At 40.8% G+C, this 20,903-nt stretch overlaps 1 protein-coding gene across 1 annotated transcript in view; it reads left to right on the top strand.

The window, feature by feature from the left end:
* The window catches only part of TET2 (tet methylcytosine dioxygenase 2), a 74,184-nt gene extending 54,939 nt beyond the window's left edge, over positions 1-19,245 (top strand). The window contains exons 3-10 of the mRNA XM_063335690.1: positions 965-1,055; positions 3,913-4,006; positions 5,153-5,361; positions 6,168-6,318; positions 8,513-8,602; positions 11,171-11,308; positions 12,820-13,180; positions 14,464-19,245. Of these exons, the coding sequence (XP_063191760.1) occupies positions 965-1,055; positions 3,913-4,006; positions 5,153-5,361; positions 6,168-6,318; positions 8,513-8,602; positions 11,171-11,308; positions 12,820-13,180; positions 14,464-15,878 (2,549 nt within the window). The 3' untranslated portion in view covers positions 15,879-19,245. The remainder of the gene's footprint in view (positions 1-964; positions 1,056-3,912; positions 4,007-5,152; positions 5,362-6,167; positions 6,319-8,512; positions 8,603-11,170; positions 11,309-12,819; positions 13,181-14,463) is intronic.
* The last annotated feature ends 1,658 nt before the right edge of the window (positions 19,246-20,903 follow it).

Raw genomic sequence — 20,903 nt, 5'->3', positions numbered from 1 at the left:
ACTTAGTTCCCATCCTCTTTGAAGAACCCAGTGCCACAGCATAATCGATAGGCTTTATTGCTCTTTCCTACCAATACTCCTTCTTAGGAAGATTAAATTAAGCCATTCCCCTGTTGACATGTTCAGGTTTATAGCGTGCCTTCACCATTCTTCCGGAGGCTGTACGTCAGGAGCAGCATCACCTCATCCAGCCTTTGGAGTTAGCATGGCAGAAAGCGTAAAGTCAGCCCTTGGACAAGTCAGCACAGCTCCACCATCTCCTCCTGAACCCAGGCAGAGCCTGGCCATTTGTTTCTCACTGACGGAGCTTGCCTTCTCGTATCAAACCAAACATATAGCGTATATTGTGAATGCTGACATGGTCCTACCTACACACAGAAAACTGAGGGCACATTCTTAGCATACAAGCATTTTGACTAAGCCTTGTGCAGGATTTCTTTCAGCAAACTTGCTTTTTTTTCCATTTCACAGAGTCTTTCTGTGGGTGGCAGAAATTCTCTATGTAACCTTACTGGCCGCTCTCTCAAGCTGTAGGTTCCTACACTGTAACATGTCTGCTGAAAAACAAGTACTGTACAGCTCACTAACGTCAATATTTACCGTTGTTATCCCATTTATCCTCCTTTCTAGATACTGGGAGAGGAGGAAGTGGGAGAAGGAGAAACAATTGTTCAGTGATAACAGGAAAATGCCTTTTGAATTTCAGTTTAGAGCCCAAGATGCAAAACAACTGTTTGTGCTAGCAAAAGGCACACAGTCCATATCATGGCTATTTGCAGGATTAGCCACGTGCTTTGCATGTTTTGTACAAATTGCGCGAGCATACTTTAGACATAAGTGTGAAAACTCTGACCCCAGACCCATACAGCAGTATTCTAACGAGCTAGATGTAAGCTTTGCAATGTGACTTTTTACATTAAAGAATTAAGCTTCGAAGTAATAACCTTTATTTTGTTTTAAACAGAGCAAATTATTGAAAAAGATGAAGGTCCTTTCTATACCCATCTAGGAGCCGGTCCTAATGTGGCAGCTATTAGAGAAATCATGGAAGAAAGGTAATTAGTGCAAAGGCACAGGGCAGATTAACGTTTATCCTTTTGTGGATGTCAGAATTTTTCCAGCTTTTGCACATAAAGAAATAAACAATTGCAACTCAAGTAATTACTTGTAGGCTTAGCTACTCCAGTGTTGCCAACATTACGCACTGTGCTATTCACCAGAGAGTCACAATATTTGACAGGGCTAATAGTCTGCTGGCTGGCACAGGCTGCGCACTTTGAGACAGATGCCAGCAAACCCAAGCAGGAACAAGTATTCACCAGCCTGCCAAGCAAGACGGTTGGCAATGGCTGCAAAAGCAGGCATGGACCTGGTGTTCCCTCTGGGTAGGAGAATGCCAAGGTAGAAGGAAGACGAAGAGCAGAATACCAAACTCCAAAATTAGTGCACCCCCTGCCCAAATTACTAAGTATACGGTGAAGCCCTAAAGGGCTACATCTAACTCGGTCACGTCCAGAGAAGTGCCACAAAGTTGCTGGATAGGAGTTCAGCCCAAGAATCGATAAATAGTTTTGTGAAAAAACATCCCCCTTCCTCAGAGTATTGCACAAAACTAGCCTTCTCTTGATTGTGGACAATCCCTGTATCGTGTTGCATCCCATGATATATTTATTACATCAAAGCCAAGCAAACCGGGAATTTTGAACTGCACAGAATGGATATGTGATCCGCGCTATTTAAAAATATGTGTAAACACAAAACCCACTAGCCTTTCTAAGGTATTTAAATTAAAAACTGACACAAAAGTGACTTTTGCACTGTGAATTCTGCATTACTTGTATCTTTTGGCATGCATAGATATCAATGGCCAGGTTTTTAGAGGTTATCTGGGAATTCAGTTCCCCTCTGAACAAACAAGCAAACAAAAAGCTCCCCAGTAAGTAAGAGACAGATGGGAATTTGAATACCTGAAAAATCTGGACTCCAGAACTGCAAAGAAGTTGCAGCTAGTTGCAGAACCAAAAGTAAACGGGCATTATTGCAGTGCTCTGTCTGAGCTAAGGAGCGCCGTTTCTTAGCAAGGTCTGTTAGTTTGTGCTCATCACTGCATGGCCACAGGCCACGGAGGGCATATTAAACCCTTCCGATTACCTCTAAGTCCTAAGGTCCTTTCTCTTTCTTAGCACCTCCTTCCCTGTGACTCCTGTGCAGGCCTTGCCCCAATACTTGTTTTCAGCTTTGTGAGCAGCTCCAATGCATGTAACCTACATAAACCAACTTCTTCCTGCGAAGGGGCAGCGGACACTGACCCTCCTGAGGAGCTTCTGACAATTTATCTCCAGAGCTCTCATTGACTGGTTAATTCTTTAGTATTTACAAATAACAGAGGAAAGTCATTCATGTCATGATGTCAATTATTAGAGATGAAACTTTTTTCATTTCTTTACTTTGGAATGTAATTTTTCATCCTTAATATTGACCTCACCTTTTTTCTTTTTTTTTTTGTTTTCTTTTTTTTTTTTTTGCATTTAATTTCATTTCATGTTGGCAGAAGGAAATCCTGAGAGATTATAGATAACATGCATCTACTCAGCCAGGTTCAGCAGAGTATAGCAGGAGCCACTTGAACAAGGGCTAGTTTTCAGCTGTTCATATGGTATGAACTATGCGATTCCCTGACTGAAGAACTCCATAACTCCTCCTCATTAGTTAATTTTGTATCCTTGAGTTAAAAAAGCACTTAACTCAAGCACATGTGTGCAGTTGGTGACACTAATGACAACTGTAGCACTTTTAAACTGGCTTCCTATGAACATGGTTTGACTTTTAAGGTATCAGCACTGCCAAACAAACCAGGATTTGGATTTAGACTCCCAGATGATATTTTAGCTATACCAGAACAGATTCCTTGCAGAATCCATGGTGGATACATACATATTACCTCTTCCTTCTCCCAGTCCCTACTTCATGCTCAGTGAGTTTTGCTCCAGTTTTAGAGCCAATCAGCTCCGGCCTGAAAGCCAGCATGACAAACATCAGGCACAAATTCCTTTCTGACAGTTGAAAAGATTTGAGACAAAGTCCGTTTCATTCCCAGTGTGTAATGCACAACGTATTTCTATAGCGGCATCTGCACAGTTGTCCTTGATGAGGTCCTTGTCCAGATGAGCAAATTGATAGAAAATTTTAAGATTTAAAAATGTTTTTTCGTGTGGTTAATTAAAGAAACAAATGTATACTAACATCCAAGCCTAAGTAGGAAAAAGTGACCTAACAGTTGCCTGCAGAACATGTGTAGTACGACTTGATTTTATTTGTATAATTTCCTGTGACACTGAAATTTCACAATGAGATCACATCTAAAAATAAGCATTTTTCATTTCCTTTACAGGACAGAGATTTAAATACAAATATTTGCTCTCAGATATGTCACCAAGATTTTAGTGCAAAAACAAGAGGGATGGAAGGTCAAAAGTTCTCAAGGCATGATTAAATGGCTGCGTAACAGGAAGGAACTATCTTGATTGCTCTATAGGTAACAGGCAAAGGACAAGGAGATGGTGACTTAGTCCCCACACGTTTCTAATGCATGGCCTCACCCGAGACCTGATGTGCTCTAGGGCTCAGCAGGGGGGCACCCCCCAGCTGCAGCAGCCCGGGGAGAGGCCTGGCCTGAGAGCATGCCTGGAAATGCATGACCTTAACAGGCAAATGTATCAAAGACATTTGCCTCTCTTAACACATCAAGCTGCTGCTATAATAAAATCAGCAAGATGAACCACATTGCATATCCCTCCCTGTAATTCATAGTGTTTATTTTTTAAGACAAGACTGGCAAACGTGCTCCATCTTTTCAGTGTTCACGCAGAACCAAATGAGTCTGCTTATTCTACTTATTTTTGTTTGTTTAAGATTTGGACAGAAGGGTAAAGCTATAAGGATTGAGAGGGTTGTCTACACTGGGAAAGAAGGCAAAAGTTCTCAAGGATGTCCAATTGCTAAATGGGTAAGTGATGTACACAAATGTTAAGACTAATCTAGTTCAGTACGATGGTTCACGTAAGCAAACAGCAGTGACATGTCCTTCTGTTAGCTGACACTATGAAACTTAAAATAGCTCAACGGCAGCGGTACCTCAGGATGCCTGTAGCCTGCTCCCACCCCTGTCTCTCACACTCCCATTTACTTGTTGCATGGAGAACAGCAAGAATAAAATTTGGCTTAAAGATATGAAAACCCGAGAAAGCAGTTTCACTTAGATTTTCTGTAAAATTAACACTGCTGGTTAATTTTTAGCTTAATTTTAGCCAGTAAGTGCACCACTGTGATGTTTTTAAAATGCACTCCCAGTTTGAGGGAGACATTGGGACACCCTCTTAGCAAACACTGTCATGCTTTGGCACAAATTATGAAGTAGTTTGGGTAGGCTGGGGGAAGACGGGATGGTGAAAAACCAATACACGATTATAGTCTTTACGCATGCCAGACTGCACCTTTTTTTTTTCAGAAATACCCACAGTAGCACAAGCACTGAGAAGCAAGGACACCCTTTTATTTGAACAACATCTACTGCTTTCCTCTCATCACTGTGATGTTTGTTTGTAGTAAGGGCAGGTCACCAAACTGCGTGGCTGATTACAGGTTTAGCTGCTTAACTTTGGGAGGGAAAGGGAGAGAGTTCCCGTGTCCAGTTACTTAGTCCCTTCCTTAGCTGTCTCCTTTCCCCGCATGGCTCCTGCCCTAAGTGCAAGTGTCCACCATCCAGCTCTGTGCGGGGAGGCATCTCACCGCTCACTTCCTTTTGCCCGCTAATCAAACAGGGACACTTGTACCACAGCGCAGATTCACAGGAATATTCCTGGTGAATCAGAGCATGGGGGATACCTTTACAAAGCTGGTTTCCACCACCATGGCTTTCCATGCCATCGGTCAAGTTTAGTCTCTTAGAGTCAGCTTCATTAAACAGAAAGGGTAGTCACGGCCCGTATCATTAACAAGAAAAACGGACTGAGTTGGCAGAAACAGAGAGGAAGACAGAATTAAGGTCCCCACATGCGCACTAATGCTGAGGTTTTCTATTCTCCTGCTCTTCACATTAAGAAACGCACTGTTTGTGTTGGGGCTCTGGGGGTGTGTGTTGCTGTGCATGCAGGTAGTCCGCAGAAGCAGTCAGGAGGAAAAGCTACTCTGCTTGGTGCGTGAGCGAGCGGGCCACACGTGTGAGACGGCCGTGATCGTGATTCTCATCCTGGTCTGGGAGGGTATCCCAACAAGCCTGGCCGACAAGCTCTACTCCGAACTCACCGACACCCTGAGGAAGTACGGCACGCTCACAAACCGGCGGTGCGCCCTGAATGAAGAGTAAGTAGAACAAAGGGTCTGCTCGCCGGACTTGCAACCCCCCCTTCAGCCTCGGACCCCCGGCACTTTTGCTCAAGCCATTACCCTGAAATACTCATAACTTTTCCAACTATTTCAAGCAGTTTGAAAACCCACAAACCTTGTGAGAAAAGCAAAGTAAACATTCTTATAACTCAGGGAAAAACATCTTCCCAGAGTTGTGAAGCATCTCAGTATATTTAAAAGAAGAGATCTCATCAGGGCGCAGGACAGCAGATAACCTCAACCTTGAAATAAAAACTAGATGCACTAAAGCATACCGTAAGCCTACAGAAGCCAGCCTGAATCTAAAGAAATTGCACTATATTGCACAAAGACATGTTTTCCCATGTCTTTCTGAGAGTGTAAAACATTTATACCAAAATTAACATAGCTATCACTGTATATTATTTTGGCTTAATGGGTAGAGTCATAAATTCAGGAATTACTGCTTAGCCCCTGTCAGAGGGCTCCCACATTGCCACAGTGCCATCAGCATCTGCCCCTTTCAGGTGCCATGAATATGGTTACCTGACAAGGCATCACACAAACATTCCCTCTTTTGAGCAAAGCCGGAAGCATAAAACCCCATAGTCCTTGCTTTGCAACCACAAAACTATTCACTCCGATGAATTCTTCTGTTATAATGTGTATGCCTCCCTCTTTCTTCATTATTTACTGATGGAAGACAATCCAAGAGCAGTGATTCCCCAGAGTGCCAGCAGAATTGTGGGAGTGCCCTGGGGTGACCCACCTACTGCTGACAGCCATATTCTCTTATTTTTTAGGCGGACTTGCGCATGTCAAGGGCTGGACCCTGAAACTTGTGGTGCTTCATTTTCCTTTGGTTGCTCCTGGAGCATGTACTACAACGGTTGTAAGTTTGCCAGAAGCAAGATTCCAAGAAAATTTAAGCTGATGGGGGATGACCCAAAAGAGGTTGGTGTCCATGTCTAAAATGAGCCTCATTTGCAAGGAAATGTTTTCTGTCACTCTGCAAATAGAGATACAGCACAAGAGACCAGGGGCCAGAGCCCTGCCTGAATGGCACACATGTAGGGTAATTAAATAACTGCCAGTCAAAACTGATTGATTCCAGTCACCGAGCCAGCCGAATTGGCTGTCCAAATTCTGACAGCTGGTAAAAGCCCTGAGATTTGAAGCCATGTTTGCAGGCTTTCACAATTAGAGGAGAGAGCACGGCCTGAATAATTGTGGCTGTATTAGGCCTGCAATGGGATATTCCCCAGTGGCAGAGTGGAAGGTTTACCAACTGAAGGCACATAACATTGCAACTGGGAACCAGAGCAGACTGCATGGAGACAAACATGATGAAACTCTGAGATGACAACAGGAAGAAGAGGATAGGAAGACTCATTCTACATACAGTCCTGGTCCACTGAATGTTTTCAGACTGGGCTCTACGTTACAGCAAACTGGCAACTGTTTAAAACGAGTCCAAGTAATATAAAAAACATTGACCTTAGCCTGGGCACAAGATGCCTTTGAAGTTATGACTGCAGTGATTCCTGGACACCTCCAGCTAGTCATGTGTCTGGGAGGCTCCAATGGCCCAGTCTGGTTTTTGGCAAGCACGTGCAAATTTAGTCCCTTGCTTGTGCACTGACGCATAGGTCCACAGCTTTCACTGTATTCTGGTGTCTTACACAAATCCAAGCATTTCTTCCGCACGATCAGAGCGCCAGGTACTTCTGCATCCTATGGCCTGTGCTGAGAACAGCACACCGTTAAGAATATCATCATAATGAAGGTACAGTTTTTCCTCCCCACTGCTCTTCTATGGCCCAGAGAATCACAGAATAGCTCTCCTTCAGTCACGCCGTGGCACAAAGCCTTCTTTATCATAGTCTGCAATCCTAAACACCCTAAATTTTCTAAGCTGGATACCTGGCCCCAGAGCCCATCAGGGCATCCTTCCAACTTGCATTCCTAGATTTACTTCCCATGGAAGCCAGAGCTGGGCAGGAAAGATGGTTTTACCCTTCAATCTCTTTCCCACACAAAGTCAGGGGCAGCCAAAGCCCAGACCAGGGGCTGGATCCCACAGCATAGACACAGTTTACAGACAACACAAATAGGATCCTCACCAACAAAAACTAGAAGTAACACTTACAAATGGTAACCTCTGGGCCATACAAAAAGCTCCACGTTCTGGCAGCAGCCACAAGGTCACAGCAAGATATTTTTGACAATTTCATAATGTCATTTCGGAGTCCCAAACTAGGATAGTCCCATATAGGAGATAGAAATTTTTAATGCACCAAACGTACCTCTCTCTCAAACCCATAGGCTTTTCACAGCTCTTCACACATTCCTAAAATACACAAACTCCTAAAAACAAGTATGCCACTGTTCCTTATGCACTTGAAATTAAAAATAAGGGCCTTATATAAGCAACGTTTTGGATTGGGGATTCTCATCCTGAGAGGATGGGGAGCAACTTTGGAGTATGTTATTAGTGTACTTCATTTTTAAAGAGCCCTTCATTTTGAGAGTGTGTACCTCTCCTTACAGAAAAAAAGAAGTGTGGTCATTCCTACCTCCGTATCACCAGCTACTAGACATGTCCACAATTCTTCATTGCTTAAGAATTGGGAACTTTTTGAAGTCTGAAGTATTTAAATAATTTTAAATAGCTGCATGAAAAGATATTTCAGTGTGTTGAAGTGCTGTCACTGCAACGTGCAAAACCCTCAAATTATCCAGATTTACTTGATGAACCATTCTGATATTATTTCTCTCAAGCTTTCTGAAGAGTATTATTTTCCCAAAACTCCAGTGGGGAAAATAATGGGGATCATCATGCTCGGGTCTAAAACATCTCCATGTTGAAGAATGTGATTCTTCTTAATATAAACCAGATTAAGATTATAGTATGTGATGTCCTCTTGCAAGGATCACACTACAGTACTTTACTACTTCATTACTTTAAAGGCTGTGAAACAGTAAAATTAAAAGAAGATTCACAACGGTTATTGTCTGAACAAGAATGATAACGGTCTAGGCCTTTAAACAACTATCAGTGTAAACATAATTGTGTAAAGACTGTAACTTTTAAATCCCATACATACAGCTTAGAAATGTCATTGAACTCTATTTCATTTCCTACCAGGAAGAAAAACTAGAATCCAATTTGCAGAATCTGTCAACCCTGATGGCACCTACCTACAAGAAGCTTGCACCTGATGCGTATAACAACCAGGTATGCTGGGGAAAGAAGGAATTGGAGTAGTCATGCAAATAACCTGATTTTTACCACACTTCCCAATGCTTCAAACTTGAGCCAAACCATTAAGTACATTTTGTGCCAGCATTCCTTTGACATCGGCTTAAAGATGGATGGAAATGAACAATTCCACTTAACATGCTTTCAAAAGTAAAACTAGTAGAATTTGGTTCACAAAGTAGAACTAATCTTTTCACCCACATCAACACAATAAAATTACTTCACACTTGAGCCGAACTCTTCAGCTCTACAACACAAATTCCTGGATTTGGCATGACTCACGAGCCAAACTAGCGAAACAGCCATGAAGATGGTGTGAGACTGGCAACAGTGCCAGAAGGCAGTGTATCATACTGCACTCCAGTCCTGAAGCCATTGTTTCAGTTCTGCTCTCTCAGTGGCAGATGAATTTAGTTTTCACCAAAATAGGCGTTACAAACATGCTTTTAAAGCAAAGTTTCATCTTTGAACATACGCAGCCCTGCATATGCACACACGGGCCTGCACCAGCCTTCTTGCGTGAGGGGACTGCGCACGCATTTTCTGTGAAGCAGTGTTCACAGATACTAGCACATTCAAAGCCTTTATGAGGTTCCCAGTTTGGCTGTCTCTCCTTTACCCAAAGTCTTTCAGATACTTCCATCAAAATTTGACAACGTACCCCTTGCAAATGCATAACTTGACCTTCATTTTCATTGCTTCAGTTCAGTACCATTACAAACATTCACAGAACCTACAGTCTCCAAACTATCAGCATCACTGCAAACTATGACATCCTCTTTCTTTCCTGTTGGCAGCACTACGCTGTAGCAACCAGCACAAGACAGATTTTCAACTGTAACAGATACAGTAAACTAACACAAAACTGTCCATTTTTATTTGCCAGAAAACTCACTCCTGCATATTTAGTAGCAACTAGACAGGGTAAGCAGACGTACCCGATTTCACTTACCTGATCAGATAATGTTTGGAGACTCGTTATGGAGGAAGCTGTGGCCGTGTGCCCACTAGCTGTGGTTATCTGTCCAAATATCTGAGAGATATTCTGCAAGAGAAGAAAGGAAGAGGAAGAAGAAAAAATGAGGGGGTGGTGAACAATAAAATGGTTCTTTGCTTGGGCTGCTTTTCTTTTCCCACAATAGTTTGCAAAAGAACTTTTCTCCATGTAAGCTGTGGACCTGCCTGACGCTTGCTGAAAATACATGCTTTTACAAGTTTGAATTTTTACCTCATGTAATGAGGCACATGTATAGCTTGGCCTACTTCAGGACTTTCATGCAGACCTTGCATTTGTGGGGAAACCCTGATCAAGCTACTGTCAGCAGCTTTAAAGAGGGATGATCAAGGCCTAATTTGTATGGTATTGTGAAAGGTTCAAAAACCAAAACGCCCTAAACGCTCCCTTTGAATCCTAAAGAGAAATTCCAGATTCCCAGATTTATTCTAATCCAAGTCTGGATTGCTACCGGATTATAATCTAGAATTGGAAAGAGTCTGTTTTTCCAACTGGACCCAACGGAACATCTCAGAGAACAGTTGCACCAGCATACTTTAATCAGACAATTATAGTCTGGCTAACATTTCAGATCCCTCTGAAATTGCAAAGAAGTAAACATGTAAACATGTTCCGCATTTTATTGTGCTTTTATTTTCAGATTCCAGGGAAGTAGATATTCCAAATTTAAAAATTAAAGGTCTGTGAGCAAACTAGAAATCTTTTAGTGATCTTGGATCAAGACTTGGCAAAACTTCTAATTTGACCTTAACTTAAAACAGGATCCATTAAGTTCCATTAAGATTTTTTTGCATTCACTTGAAAGGTTCAGGAATTTCAGCAAAGCATTTTACAAACGTGGTTTCATTTTTAATTTTCTAAATAAAATATGAAACCATCGTTTGTCTAAGGCTTGATCTTGCATTACAAAATCCTTTCTTTTGTTGTAAGGTTTATTGTTGCATTATCAACTCTTTGTAAAGCTCCTTAATAATGAACGCATGGCTAGAAAGTACTGTCTTGACTGAATTCTCTCTCTTTTTGGTCAGGGGTTAGAGTCATACTTAAGCTAATGAAATATACGCTTAGCACGCCAAAATATTACAAATCAAAAAGCAAACTGTTATTTTTCATGAAGTCATTCTGAAGTCAGTTTTCTAAAGCCATTTTCCTTTAATAGCTTGGTATATTTCCAGTCTACACAAATATATCACTCTTACAGTGCCAGACGCTGAAACCATACGCTGCATTTGTCATGTAAAAACACCAACCACTGGCAGCGACTGAGAAGTAATACACAAGGAAAAGTATTATTGGCCAATTTCACAATCAAGCCCGAGACAGAAGGTAACAGGGAATGAAACAACAAGGAATGAAGCGCGGATATGAAATTGCTATCAAATGGCTTGATTTTATTTGTCTTCAAAATCTGTATGTTGCCATCTCCAAGGTGTCAGGAAACTTGCATGTTGTCACAGCGGAGCATTCGGTGCTAGTTCTGTACTGGAGCGTCCAGCTCAGTTGCAGTGATACCTGTCATCTTTTTCCAGATCGAGTATGAACACAGGGCACCCGAGTGTCGCCTGGGTTTAAAAGAAGGTCGCCCATTCTCAGGGGTCACTGCCTGCCTGGATTTTTGTGCTCATGCTCACAGAGACTTGCACAATATGCAGAACGGGAGTACACTGGTAAGTCTGTGATGCATATAGCCTCCTTACTCCAGCACTAATTTCATATATTTAATTCATTATCTCCCGTCTGTTTAAATTTATACTTGCATAACACAGATTGCTAAAAAAAGAAACATTAAGCAGTAATTGAGCTAACTTTTTATCCCCTACACAATTTTTCATTCAAACGAATGAGACTTACAGTGTATTAAAGAAAGGCTTAATATAGAACTGGTAAAAGAGAAACTGTGGAGACAATGGAAAGAAGGTCCCGGCAGGGCTGAAATGCTTATTTCAGTGTTTCTGGCACAGAATGGTTTATATTTGTCCTCTTGAAACACTGGGTTTTTTCTAACAACTTTGGATTATATCTTCTAATAAAATAAAAATGGAAACAAATAACTTCTTTCCAGAAGAGTTTAGGAAGTTATGGATTTCATTCCTGCTTGGGATGAGCAAAAAGCCTGCACGCCTTGCCGTCCTTTGTATTGTACACGCACCCTTTACTCTCTTCAGTTCTCTCTCTAGCACGTACACAGCAAAGGCTCTGTAGAAGATACCAGAAAAGGGAGCTGGTTTTCAACGTGTATTGGATCATTTCTGTTCCTTGCCTCTTCTTTCTATGACAGTACAGTTGGGGTAAATGTGAGAAAGAATAATCTTCAGTTTTGAATAATCATCATAGTTGTAATTTGAAGCAACTACCTAGATGAGTGCAGCTCCTATTACGACCAAAGGGAATATCTAGTTTTTTAATACCAACTAAATTTTTCCTGTTTCCAGGGTCTGACTTAATTGACCAGTCAGCCACCACCAATACAATATATATTTCTAGCTGAGCTTTCTTCCTAAAACTGGCTGATGCAATGATTTTGCTATAGAATATGTCTGTATCAGCATCTTTTCCCACAGAGATCCTCCCAACACCTATTTTAGCTGGAGCTAACACAATGAGCGTGCTGCACGACACAGCAGTAATTTCCTTAAATCACACTATTAACATTACAGTGACTTGCTCCTTTGCAAAGTCCTGGAAGTTGCCATTGTAAGGGTGTGTGAAATACAATGGCAGTATGTTGTATTGCACACTATTTCTAATAGCTAGCTAGCTAATGTATTATAGCAAAAAAAATCTTCAGGTGAGTATGAAGTTCCAGGTTCCGCTGTTTTAGCTCTCTGGCCACAGTACAATGGATCACATAGTAAGGGATTATCCTAATGTGAAATAAACTATGCTGTTCATTTCAGCAAAAGTACAAGAAATAGATAGATATATATGTATAAATACATATATATATACACACACACCTTCTGTTTCTATTAACGCTGTCCAACAGAGCAATGGAAGAAATGAAATTGCAGGCTCGTTGTGATATGCATAAGCTGCTCAGAAACTTAGAGTTTACAAATAGCTTGCCAGATGCCAATGCCGACAGTGGCAGGGCAAGGTAGAATGCCCAGGGTAGCGTTTCAGATCTCCTCTTCTCAGACTGGTTTGAGGGAGTTCCTCTAACACACCTTTCTGACAGGTTTGCACACTAACTAGAGAAGACAATCGTGAAATTGGCCAAACACCAGAAGATGAGCAGCTCCATGTGCTCCCGTTATACAAAGTCTCTGATGTGGATGAGTTTGGAAGCACTGAAGGCCAGGAGGAGAAGAAGAGGAACGGCAGCATCCAGGTCCTTACCTCCTTTCGCCGAAAAGTAAGGATGTTAGCAGAGCCCGTCAAGACGTGTCGGCAAAGGAAGCTAGAAGCAAAGAAAGCAGCTGCAGAGAAGCTTTCCTCCTTGGAGAATGGGTCTAGCAAAGCTGAAAGAGAGAAGTCTGCTGCAGCACGCAACAAGCAAGGCAACTCTGAGGCGGCAGGTCATGCAAAGCAGCTAGCAGGTAAACACATGAATCGGATCGGGATCTTTATCAGCAGTGGTAAGCTTCCTAGAAATCAGGGCTATTTTTAATAAGTCTCAAGAAAACCATTATTCTCAGCCCAAGAACATTTTAAAGTAAAAGGGAAAGAGAATTCTTGAAAATAAATATCGTTATTGTATATTTATAAATACTAGAGTGGCAAATTGTATGAGAAATCCTTTCCTGTTGGGTAGTTAACACCTGTAGAAATCTGGTGCTTTTGCAAACTCTGCTTGCCATCCAGTGGATTGTAAAGTACCTTTAAAAGACTAGTAGTGCTAGAAGCCATGAAAAGAAGTGTGTGATGCTGCTGCCAAAGAAAGAATGACCTACACGTCACTCACTGTCTGCCGCTGTTACAGAGAACCTCCTAATTTGAAGGGATTCGAGCCTAACCTCTTTACCACGATGTATACTCTGCTTCAAGACCAAAAGCAAGGCAGGTTTTTCCATAGTGGAGTAAGAGTTTAAAAACCCACTTAGCAATGCCTGGCAGTTTTCATCAGTAGATTTGAGAGTCCTGAGCAAAGGAGTTCATCATGACTATTTTATTGTTACAGCAGCTTTCTCAGAGAGGAAGAAAGCGATGCATCCAAGGCCACATCGAAGGTCACTGAAATACCTATGAATGGAAGTCAGCTGCTCCGTGACCTAGGCTAGGGTTGTAACCATTAAACAATGCCATTTCACTTTAATGAGTGATGGTTTTGCTCTTAGGCCTTCGGTTAATCTCACTGGTTACTGAACTGTTCTCTCTGCCAGTGAATGTCACCGTTGATTTTTTTACATAAAGCTAGGGACATTTTTTTGAGACAGTTCCATTAATATAGATGAGAAGAATTATTTATTCTTAGGGAAAAGAAGGTCACCTTGTGCACGGCTGTTTGGGAGGACTTTGATGCTCCGTTTCACGGGCTACTTAAATGATGATTCAACTCTTTGGATTTTGTGCATGTGACTCTGAACAGATTGCACTGTCCTCTTTTTCCCCATTGCCACTAGCATCTGATCTCACTGGATACGTGCCAAGAAGGATGAGTAGTCTTAGTATTTATTCAGCTTCTTAAAGGATGGTATTTGAGATATGAGAAAGAGAACCTCTGTTAATGTATCATATGATATACTTTTCTTAGAAATTTCATAGATATGTATCATGAAAGTCTATAAATACGTTGTTTGTTGGTTTGGTTGGGTTTTTTTTTTTTTTAAAAAAAAAAAAAAGCTTGTTTGTTGTGGTGTTTTTTTTCTTTTCACATCCACAGATCTTTTACGTCTTTCAGGACCAGCCACACAACAACAGCAGCAGCAGCAACAACATCCACAGCGCACTCTCCCTAATAACCCTCAGTCAAATCCTGTTAACTCTTACTCGGGTTCAGGTTCTGCAAATCTCTATGTAAGGTTGCCTAATCCAGCCAATGCTTATCCAAGCTCTTCATACACTTCAGATCCCTATGGAGGGTCCAGTCCCATGAACCTCTACACAACCTCATCACAGCCTGCGGGGTCTTATTTGAATTCTTCCAGTCCCATGAACCCTTATTCAGGATCATTAAGTCAAAATAACCAATATCCGCCCTACCAATGCAATGGAAACATACCGATGGACAACTGCCCCTCTTACTTGGGCTCCTACTCTTCCCAGCATCAGCACGTGGACTTGTATAGTTGCCAGAGCCAAGACCATATGTCTAAACTAAGTCTACCACCCATTCAAACATTATACCAGCATAGGTTTGGGAATAACCAGAGTTTTGGTCCCAAGTACTTGAATTACGGAAACCAAAATATGCAGGTAGACTCCTTCAGTAATTGCACCATTAGACCAAATGTGCACCACGTGGGGTCTTTTTCCTCTTACTCCACCCCTGAGGCTGACGGTCATTTTATGGAGGTTGCCTCAAGGTTAAAATCTAATTTGAGTAATCCGAGCATGGATTATGCCACCATGAGTAAAACCAGTGAACATCATCACGTGCAACCCCTTCCGCATTTAGCACACGACTACCATTCTGCTCCAAATATGTTTAGTGGTCCTCCTAATTCACTGCATCTCCAAAATAAGGATAGTGAAATGATTTCACATGCAGTTAATGGTTTGTCTAACATGCTTCCAGGTCAAAACCATGATAGGACTACTCCCCAGGGTGGTTTAGATAAAACTGAAGTGCTGAATCCAGAAAAAGCAGAGGATCCCGATGAAGTCTGGTCAGACAGTGAGCAGAGCTTTCTGGATCCAGAAATTGGAGGAGTGGCAGTTGCTCCATCTCATGGGTCAATCCTCATAGAGTGCGCAAAACGTGAGCTCCATGCAACGACTCCCTTAAAAAATCCCAACAGGAACCATCCCACCAGAATATCCCTTGTCTTTTACCAGCACAAGAGCATGAATGAGCCAAAACACGGTCTGGCTCTGTGGGAGGCAAAGATGGCTGAGAAGGCAAGAGAGAAAGAAGAGGAATGCGAAAAGTACGGTCCAGACTACGTGCCTCAGAAATCTTACGGCAAAAAAGCAAAGCGGGAGCCTGCTGAGCCACACGAACCCTCAGAGCCAACGTACATGCGCTTCATCAAGTCTCTTGCACAAAGGACACTGTCGGTCACCACAGACTCCACAGTAACTACATCTCCATATGCCTTTACACGGGTTACAGGGCCTTACAACCGATATATCTAACTTCACACCTTTGTTGGTTACCTCATTTGAAAAAACACCTTGTCAGTAGGGTAGTTCTTTAGGTTGTGGGGAAGGCAAGGGTGAAGAAGAAAACAGTGTTTTTACAAAACTCGTCAGTGGAAAAAGCCTCAGCACACCAGCAACAAGAGGTAATCTCACTAGCGCACTTATTTTCCACTGATTTTTAAGTGGTCACAGATGGCACGTAGGAAACAAGACCAAAGCATCCTATGCAAAAACGAAAGCAGAAGAAAAAAAGTGTTTGACAATTTACATTTGAAAACACTGGCTCCATTACTGAAAGAGATAATCTGCAAATAGATTATTTTTTTTTCTTACAGTTTTGCACATCTGTGGCCACTTTTAATGTCATCAAGTTTGCATAGTCATGGAACAGGAGCAAAAAACAACCCTAAAAAAATAATACTGTAGTATTACAACTGCAGGAATCTTAAAATAACATCTGGTGCTGAATCTACGATGTACTGAAATACTGGAATTATGGCTTTTTAACATGCAGTTTTTACTGTAATCTTATTAGCCTCTTGATTTTATTTAACAAAGTAGATAAGTATAAAACATAATGAATAGACAGCAAAACACTGAATTTGTTTGGATATTCTAAAACCATGGTGCTATCTAAGAGAATGGTGTCTTTAATTTTAACAGTCGAACAGTTAATGCCTTTATAACAAAATGTCAATGATGTAGTCAAATGTTCTTCAACAACAGGGAGGACCTTTTCATTCATGTATGTATTGAATTTACCTGGTGTTAAAATAAGCTTACTTTTTAACGTATGGGAATTACAAAGACCTCTGGATTTTGCTCATCCAGCCAAGTCCTAGAAAAGGACAATAAAATAGAGAGAGAGATATTTTTTTTTTTAAATAGTGTTTCAAAAGCACTTTGTCTACCTAAGCTTGGCAACTTGAACAATGCTAAGGTACTAAGACATTAAAAAAAAAAAAAAAAAAAGAAAAAAGTTTACTTTGATTTTAAAATGCAAAGATAATTTTTTTAAACTAAAAAAGCTTTTAAATACTTTTGTTTTAGCCATGCATCTGCTAGTGGGCTACATATCCATTTTTAATACAGTCAGTTATGGCAAAAATGGGGCTTACTGGATATAAGGGAATACTTTAGTACACAAAACACATGTTTTTCTGGTGCTCATCTCACACAGCTATACTGTAAACTGTTTTCTACAATTATTATGACAAGTTCATTGCTCAAATATGTACAGTTTTAAGGAAAGAATTTTATATTAACCACAGGTAATAATTAGCAGCATGCGACAGACTACAACTAGTTAGCTTGGGCTTCTGCTGTTTTTAAAGATCTGTACGCTCTTCAGATATTGAATGGCAGATTGCTTTTGTGTTGATAATTATGTACATTGTGGTGTAAGTCATTTCTTGGTGCAAGTGTCCTCTTTGCCAGGAAGATTGAGCAGACCGATGCCTACACAAGATGAATGAAACAGGGTTAGTTCTGTGTGATTCCGTTGATGAAATAGAAAAAAAAAAAAAATAGGCAGCTGGCTTGCTGTGGTGGTTTTAAATCATTAATTTCTATTAAAAAAAAAAAAGCAGGAGAGTTGTATAGTAAATTAAATTGTAAACAAAACTTTTTTTAACGCAATGCTTTAGTATTTTAGTACTGTAAAAATATTAAATCTATATATATTTGGGTTTTGAGCTGAATTCACATCATGGTGCTACTCAGCCTGCTACAAATATATCGTAATGTGAGCTAAAAAAATACATTAAAAGGTTTGAGTGATGTTCCTACTTGTCATATACCTCAACACTAGTTTGGCAATAGGATATTGAACTGAGTGTGAAAGTTTATATATTGTATACCATCTTTTTCCCCCAATAGCCTTTGAAAAAAACAAATAAAAAAAAAACAAAACAAAAAAAACTCTCTCAATACTTGACATTTTAGCAAGTATAACTTGAACTTCAACTTTTTTTTTTTTTTTGGTTCTAAAAATTCAGGGATATTTCAGCTCATGTTCTCCTATGCCAACGTGTCACCTGTGTGTATGTAAAGCTGTTATAGGTGAAATATATTATTCTTGGGTTTTCTGTTTTGTTTTTGTTTCCTTTTTTTTTTTCTTCAGGGATTTAATGCTTTTCTTTTGAATCCCTGCTCTAATTTTTCTTGTACATGTATTGATGTAACTAAAACTAATTTTGTAAATTCGTTAGCTCTTTTTATTGTAATGAAAGTGTTTAAGAGATTTAGAATGTTTTGCCTGTTTCAAACGAATAAACAAAAAGAAAGTAGAATGCACTGAGCTGATTAAAGGGAAAAATGTAAGGCAGGGGTTTGGCAAGTGACTGTTTGCTAGAGTTGTTCAAGTCACTCTCTAAACAAGGCTTCTTGAATACTGTAATGAATAAAATAAGATAAAATATAAAAAGGTACAGTCTGTACAAGGGCTTCCCTAAACATGCAAACCTCCATGTCCCAGATATATCTTGTGCAATATACTGTAAGATTAAGTTTGGTCGAAAGAAATTTTATCTAAAAGAATCACAACCTAGCTCTAAGTAAATCAAAGGAGGCCTTTGGGTTTAATGGTCAAATATTTATTATGGCAATTTTGGTTTTTTAATTCTCAGTCTGTGACTTTACCCACTGCATTGAAACAAAAGTTTCGCCTTTTTAAAAAAAAATAAAATTAATGATGGTTATATGTCAGATTAATTAAATCCTTATAAATCTTCATCTTTCAGTGATTTTTTTTTTTTTAAATCCTATATTCTTCATGTAATCCATAGTAGATGTTTGGTTAATATGCCATGCACCGTCATTTGCCAAACTGCTGGCAGCCGGAGCAGGAAGCTTAGCTGGTCAATCAGTTTTGTATTGTAAATACCCGAACTGTAATTTTTGGTGTACAGAACCCTGCCTCAGTTGGAACGAATGACAAAGCAGACAAAATTGCTTGTATAGGATTATCAGGTTGACTATAGCCATACTTGAAGATGCTTCTGAGTGGTGTCAACTTTACTTGAATGAATTTTTCATCTTGATTGACGCACAGTGGTAAAAAGTTCACTTCTAAAGCTAGTGGTTAACTTGTGTAGGAAACTTTAGCAGTTTGACACTAAGGTAATGAACTTCTGTGTGCATTTTCTATGCTTATGTTCTACTTTTTTTTTTTTTTTTTACTTTAGTTTCATTCATTTTCATGAAATGTTTGGTATGTCTATAAAAAGAATCTGAGGATGGTTATAAATACTGTAAGTATTGTAATGTAATGCAGGTTATTTGAAAGCTGTTTATTATTATATCATTCCTGATAACGCTGAGATGTGGGTGTTTTTAATAAAATTTATATTTATTTAATGCACTCTAAGTCTGTCTTGCAGAAACTTGTCTTTCCCCATTATTTTTTATCAGCTAACAACAAAGCCAGCGCAGCAAAACGCGGCCCCTAGTACCAGACACAGGTCAACAGCCCCCGGGGAGCCAGACTGTGGTCACAGGGCTGGGGAAGCTGCTAGTGCCTGGGGAACTTACATTGAAAACCGTGTTTGGAGAAACGGAGGAAGTTTGCACACTTCAGCAGCTCAGAAGTTGAATGCATCCACTGACACCCTAGGACAAGCCAAACTTTTCACGGAAGCAGGCCCACACACCCCCACAGGCTGAGCCCACCTCCATCTGACTCAAGCATCACACTCAAACGAAATGCATCACTAGGGACTTCAAAACAGGGCATCTGGACATCACGTTCATTCCTAGTTCTGCTTTGACTCTCACCCCTAACGCGTTGGGACACTAGCTACATAGCCCAGGCTACTGCTCAATAAAATCTGTGTTTACAGTGAAGGAGGAAGGCATTTTTACGGGCAGGAAGAGGGTGTAGAGCATCACTGCTGGTTTCCTACTGGTGTTTGCGGACACAGATGAATGTGGTGTATTCACTCTTGGAATTTGCTCACTGCTCGAGGAACACCCACAAAAGCACACCTGGCAGAAGCAGGACAAGGGGGAGTTTGGGGTATTTATCTGTACCTGGGTTTGCATTTTTCAGTTGATTCCAATTGCTCCCAAATGGTGGGATGCTCCAATAGATAGTATTATTGTGCCAGGGGAGGTTTAGATTGGATATTAGGAAAAATTTCTTCACCAAAAGGATTGTCAAGCATTGGAACAGGCTGCCCAGGGCAGTGGTGGAATCACCATCCCTGTGGGTATTTAAAAGCCAGGTAAGATGTGGTGCTGAGGGACTGGGCAGTGCTAGGTTGACAGTTGGACTCTGTGATCTTAAAGAACTTTCCCTGATCTAAGTGATTGTACAATTAAGAAAAAACAAAATTATAAAAGCCTAAAACCTTATGTATAATTTAAATCACGGATAATCTAGAGAAAATCAGAAGCAGTTAAGAAAGTGTGTCTGAATCAATACCAGGATACACATTCCTGCAGGCACCAGACAAAGGCTTGTTTTCACGGTCCCTTGTAACTTCAAGGGATATTGGGACTGAATCCTGAAATATTCTCTGCTGCGGGAAGAGACAGAAATTGCTCTCTCCACAGCTGCAAAATATTTCTGTGACTATTGGTACTTGAAAGCTTTTCAGGCTTTCTTGAAGACACCAAGTTTGTTGTCAGCCCTGGTTACACCCATCCGTCCATGGCACGTGCCTTGGGAAAGCCCCCCCTACTCTGTACGTTCGTAGAGCGAAGTGTCTTGGGGAAGCAGTGATTTAGAACCCGAGAAAATCTGTAGCGTTCGCTCCCAGCATATTCCCAGCTGGGAATGTCTTGAGGCAGGCTAGCACACAGCAGCAGCCAAGCGTTGCTCTTTTCTGTGCGCAGGTGCACTTCAATGCGTTAGACAGCTGGAACCGACAGATGCACTCGCTTTAACAAAGGTCTATCACCCCTTTAGCCTTTCCTGGAAAAAACAACCCTGCCATTAATGAACATTCCCACCAGTGGCCTTTTAACATAAGTGGCTCTCCCTTTGGTGCACTTCGACAGATCTCACTTCAGAGGCGC

Source organism: Chroicocephalus ridibundus, chromosome 5, assembly GCF_963924245.1.
Source record: "Chroicocephalus ridibundus chromosome 5, bChrRid1.1, whole genome shotgun sequence".
NCBI lineage: Eukaryota > Metazoa > Chordata > Aves > Charadriiformes > Laridae > Chroicocephalus > Chroicocephalus ridibundus.
Note: the sequence above shows the minus strand (reverse complement) of the source record. Positions and strands in the feature narration are given on the sequence as shown.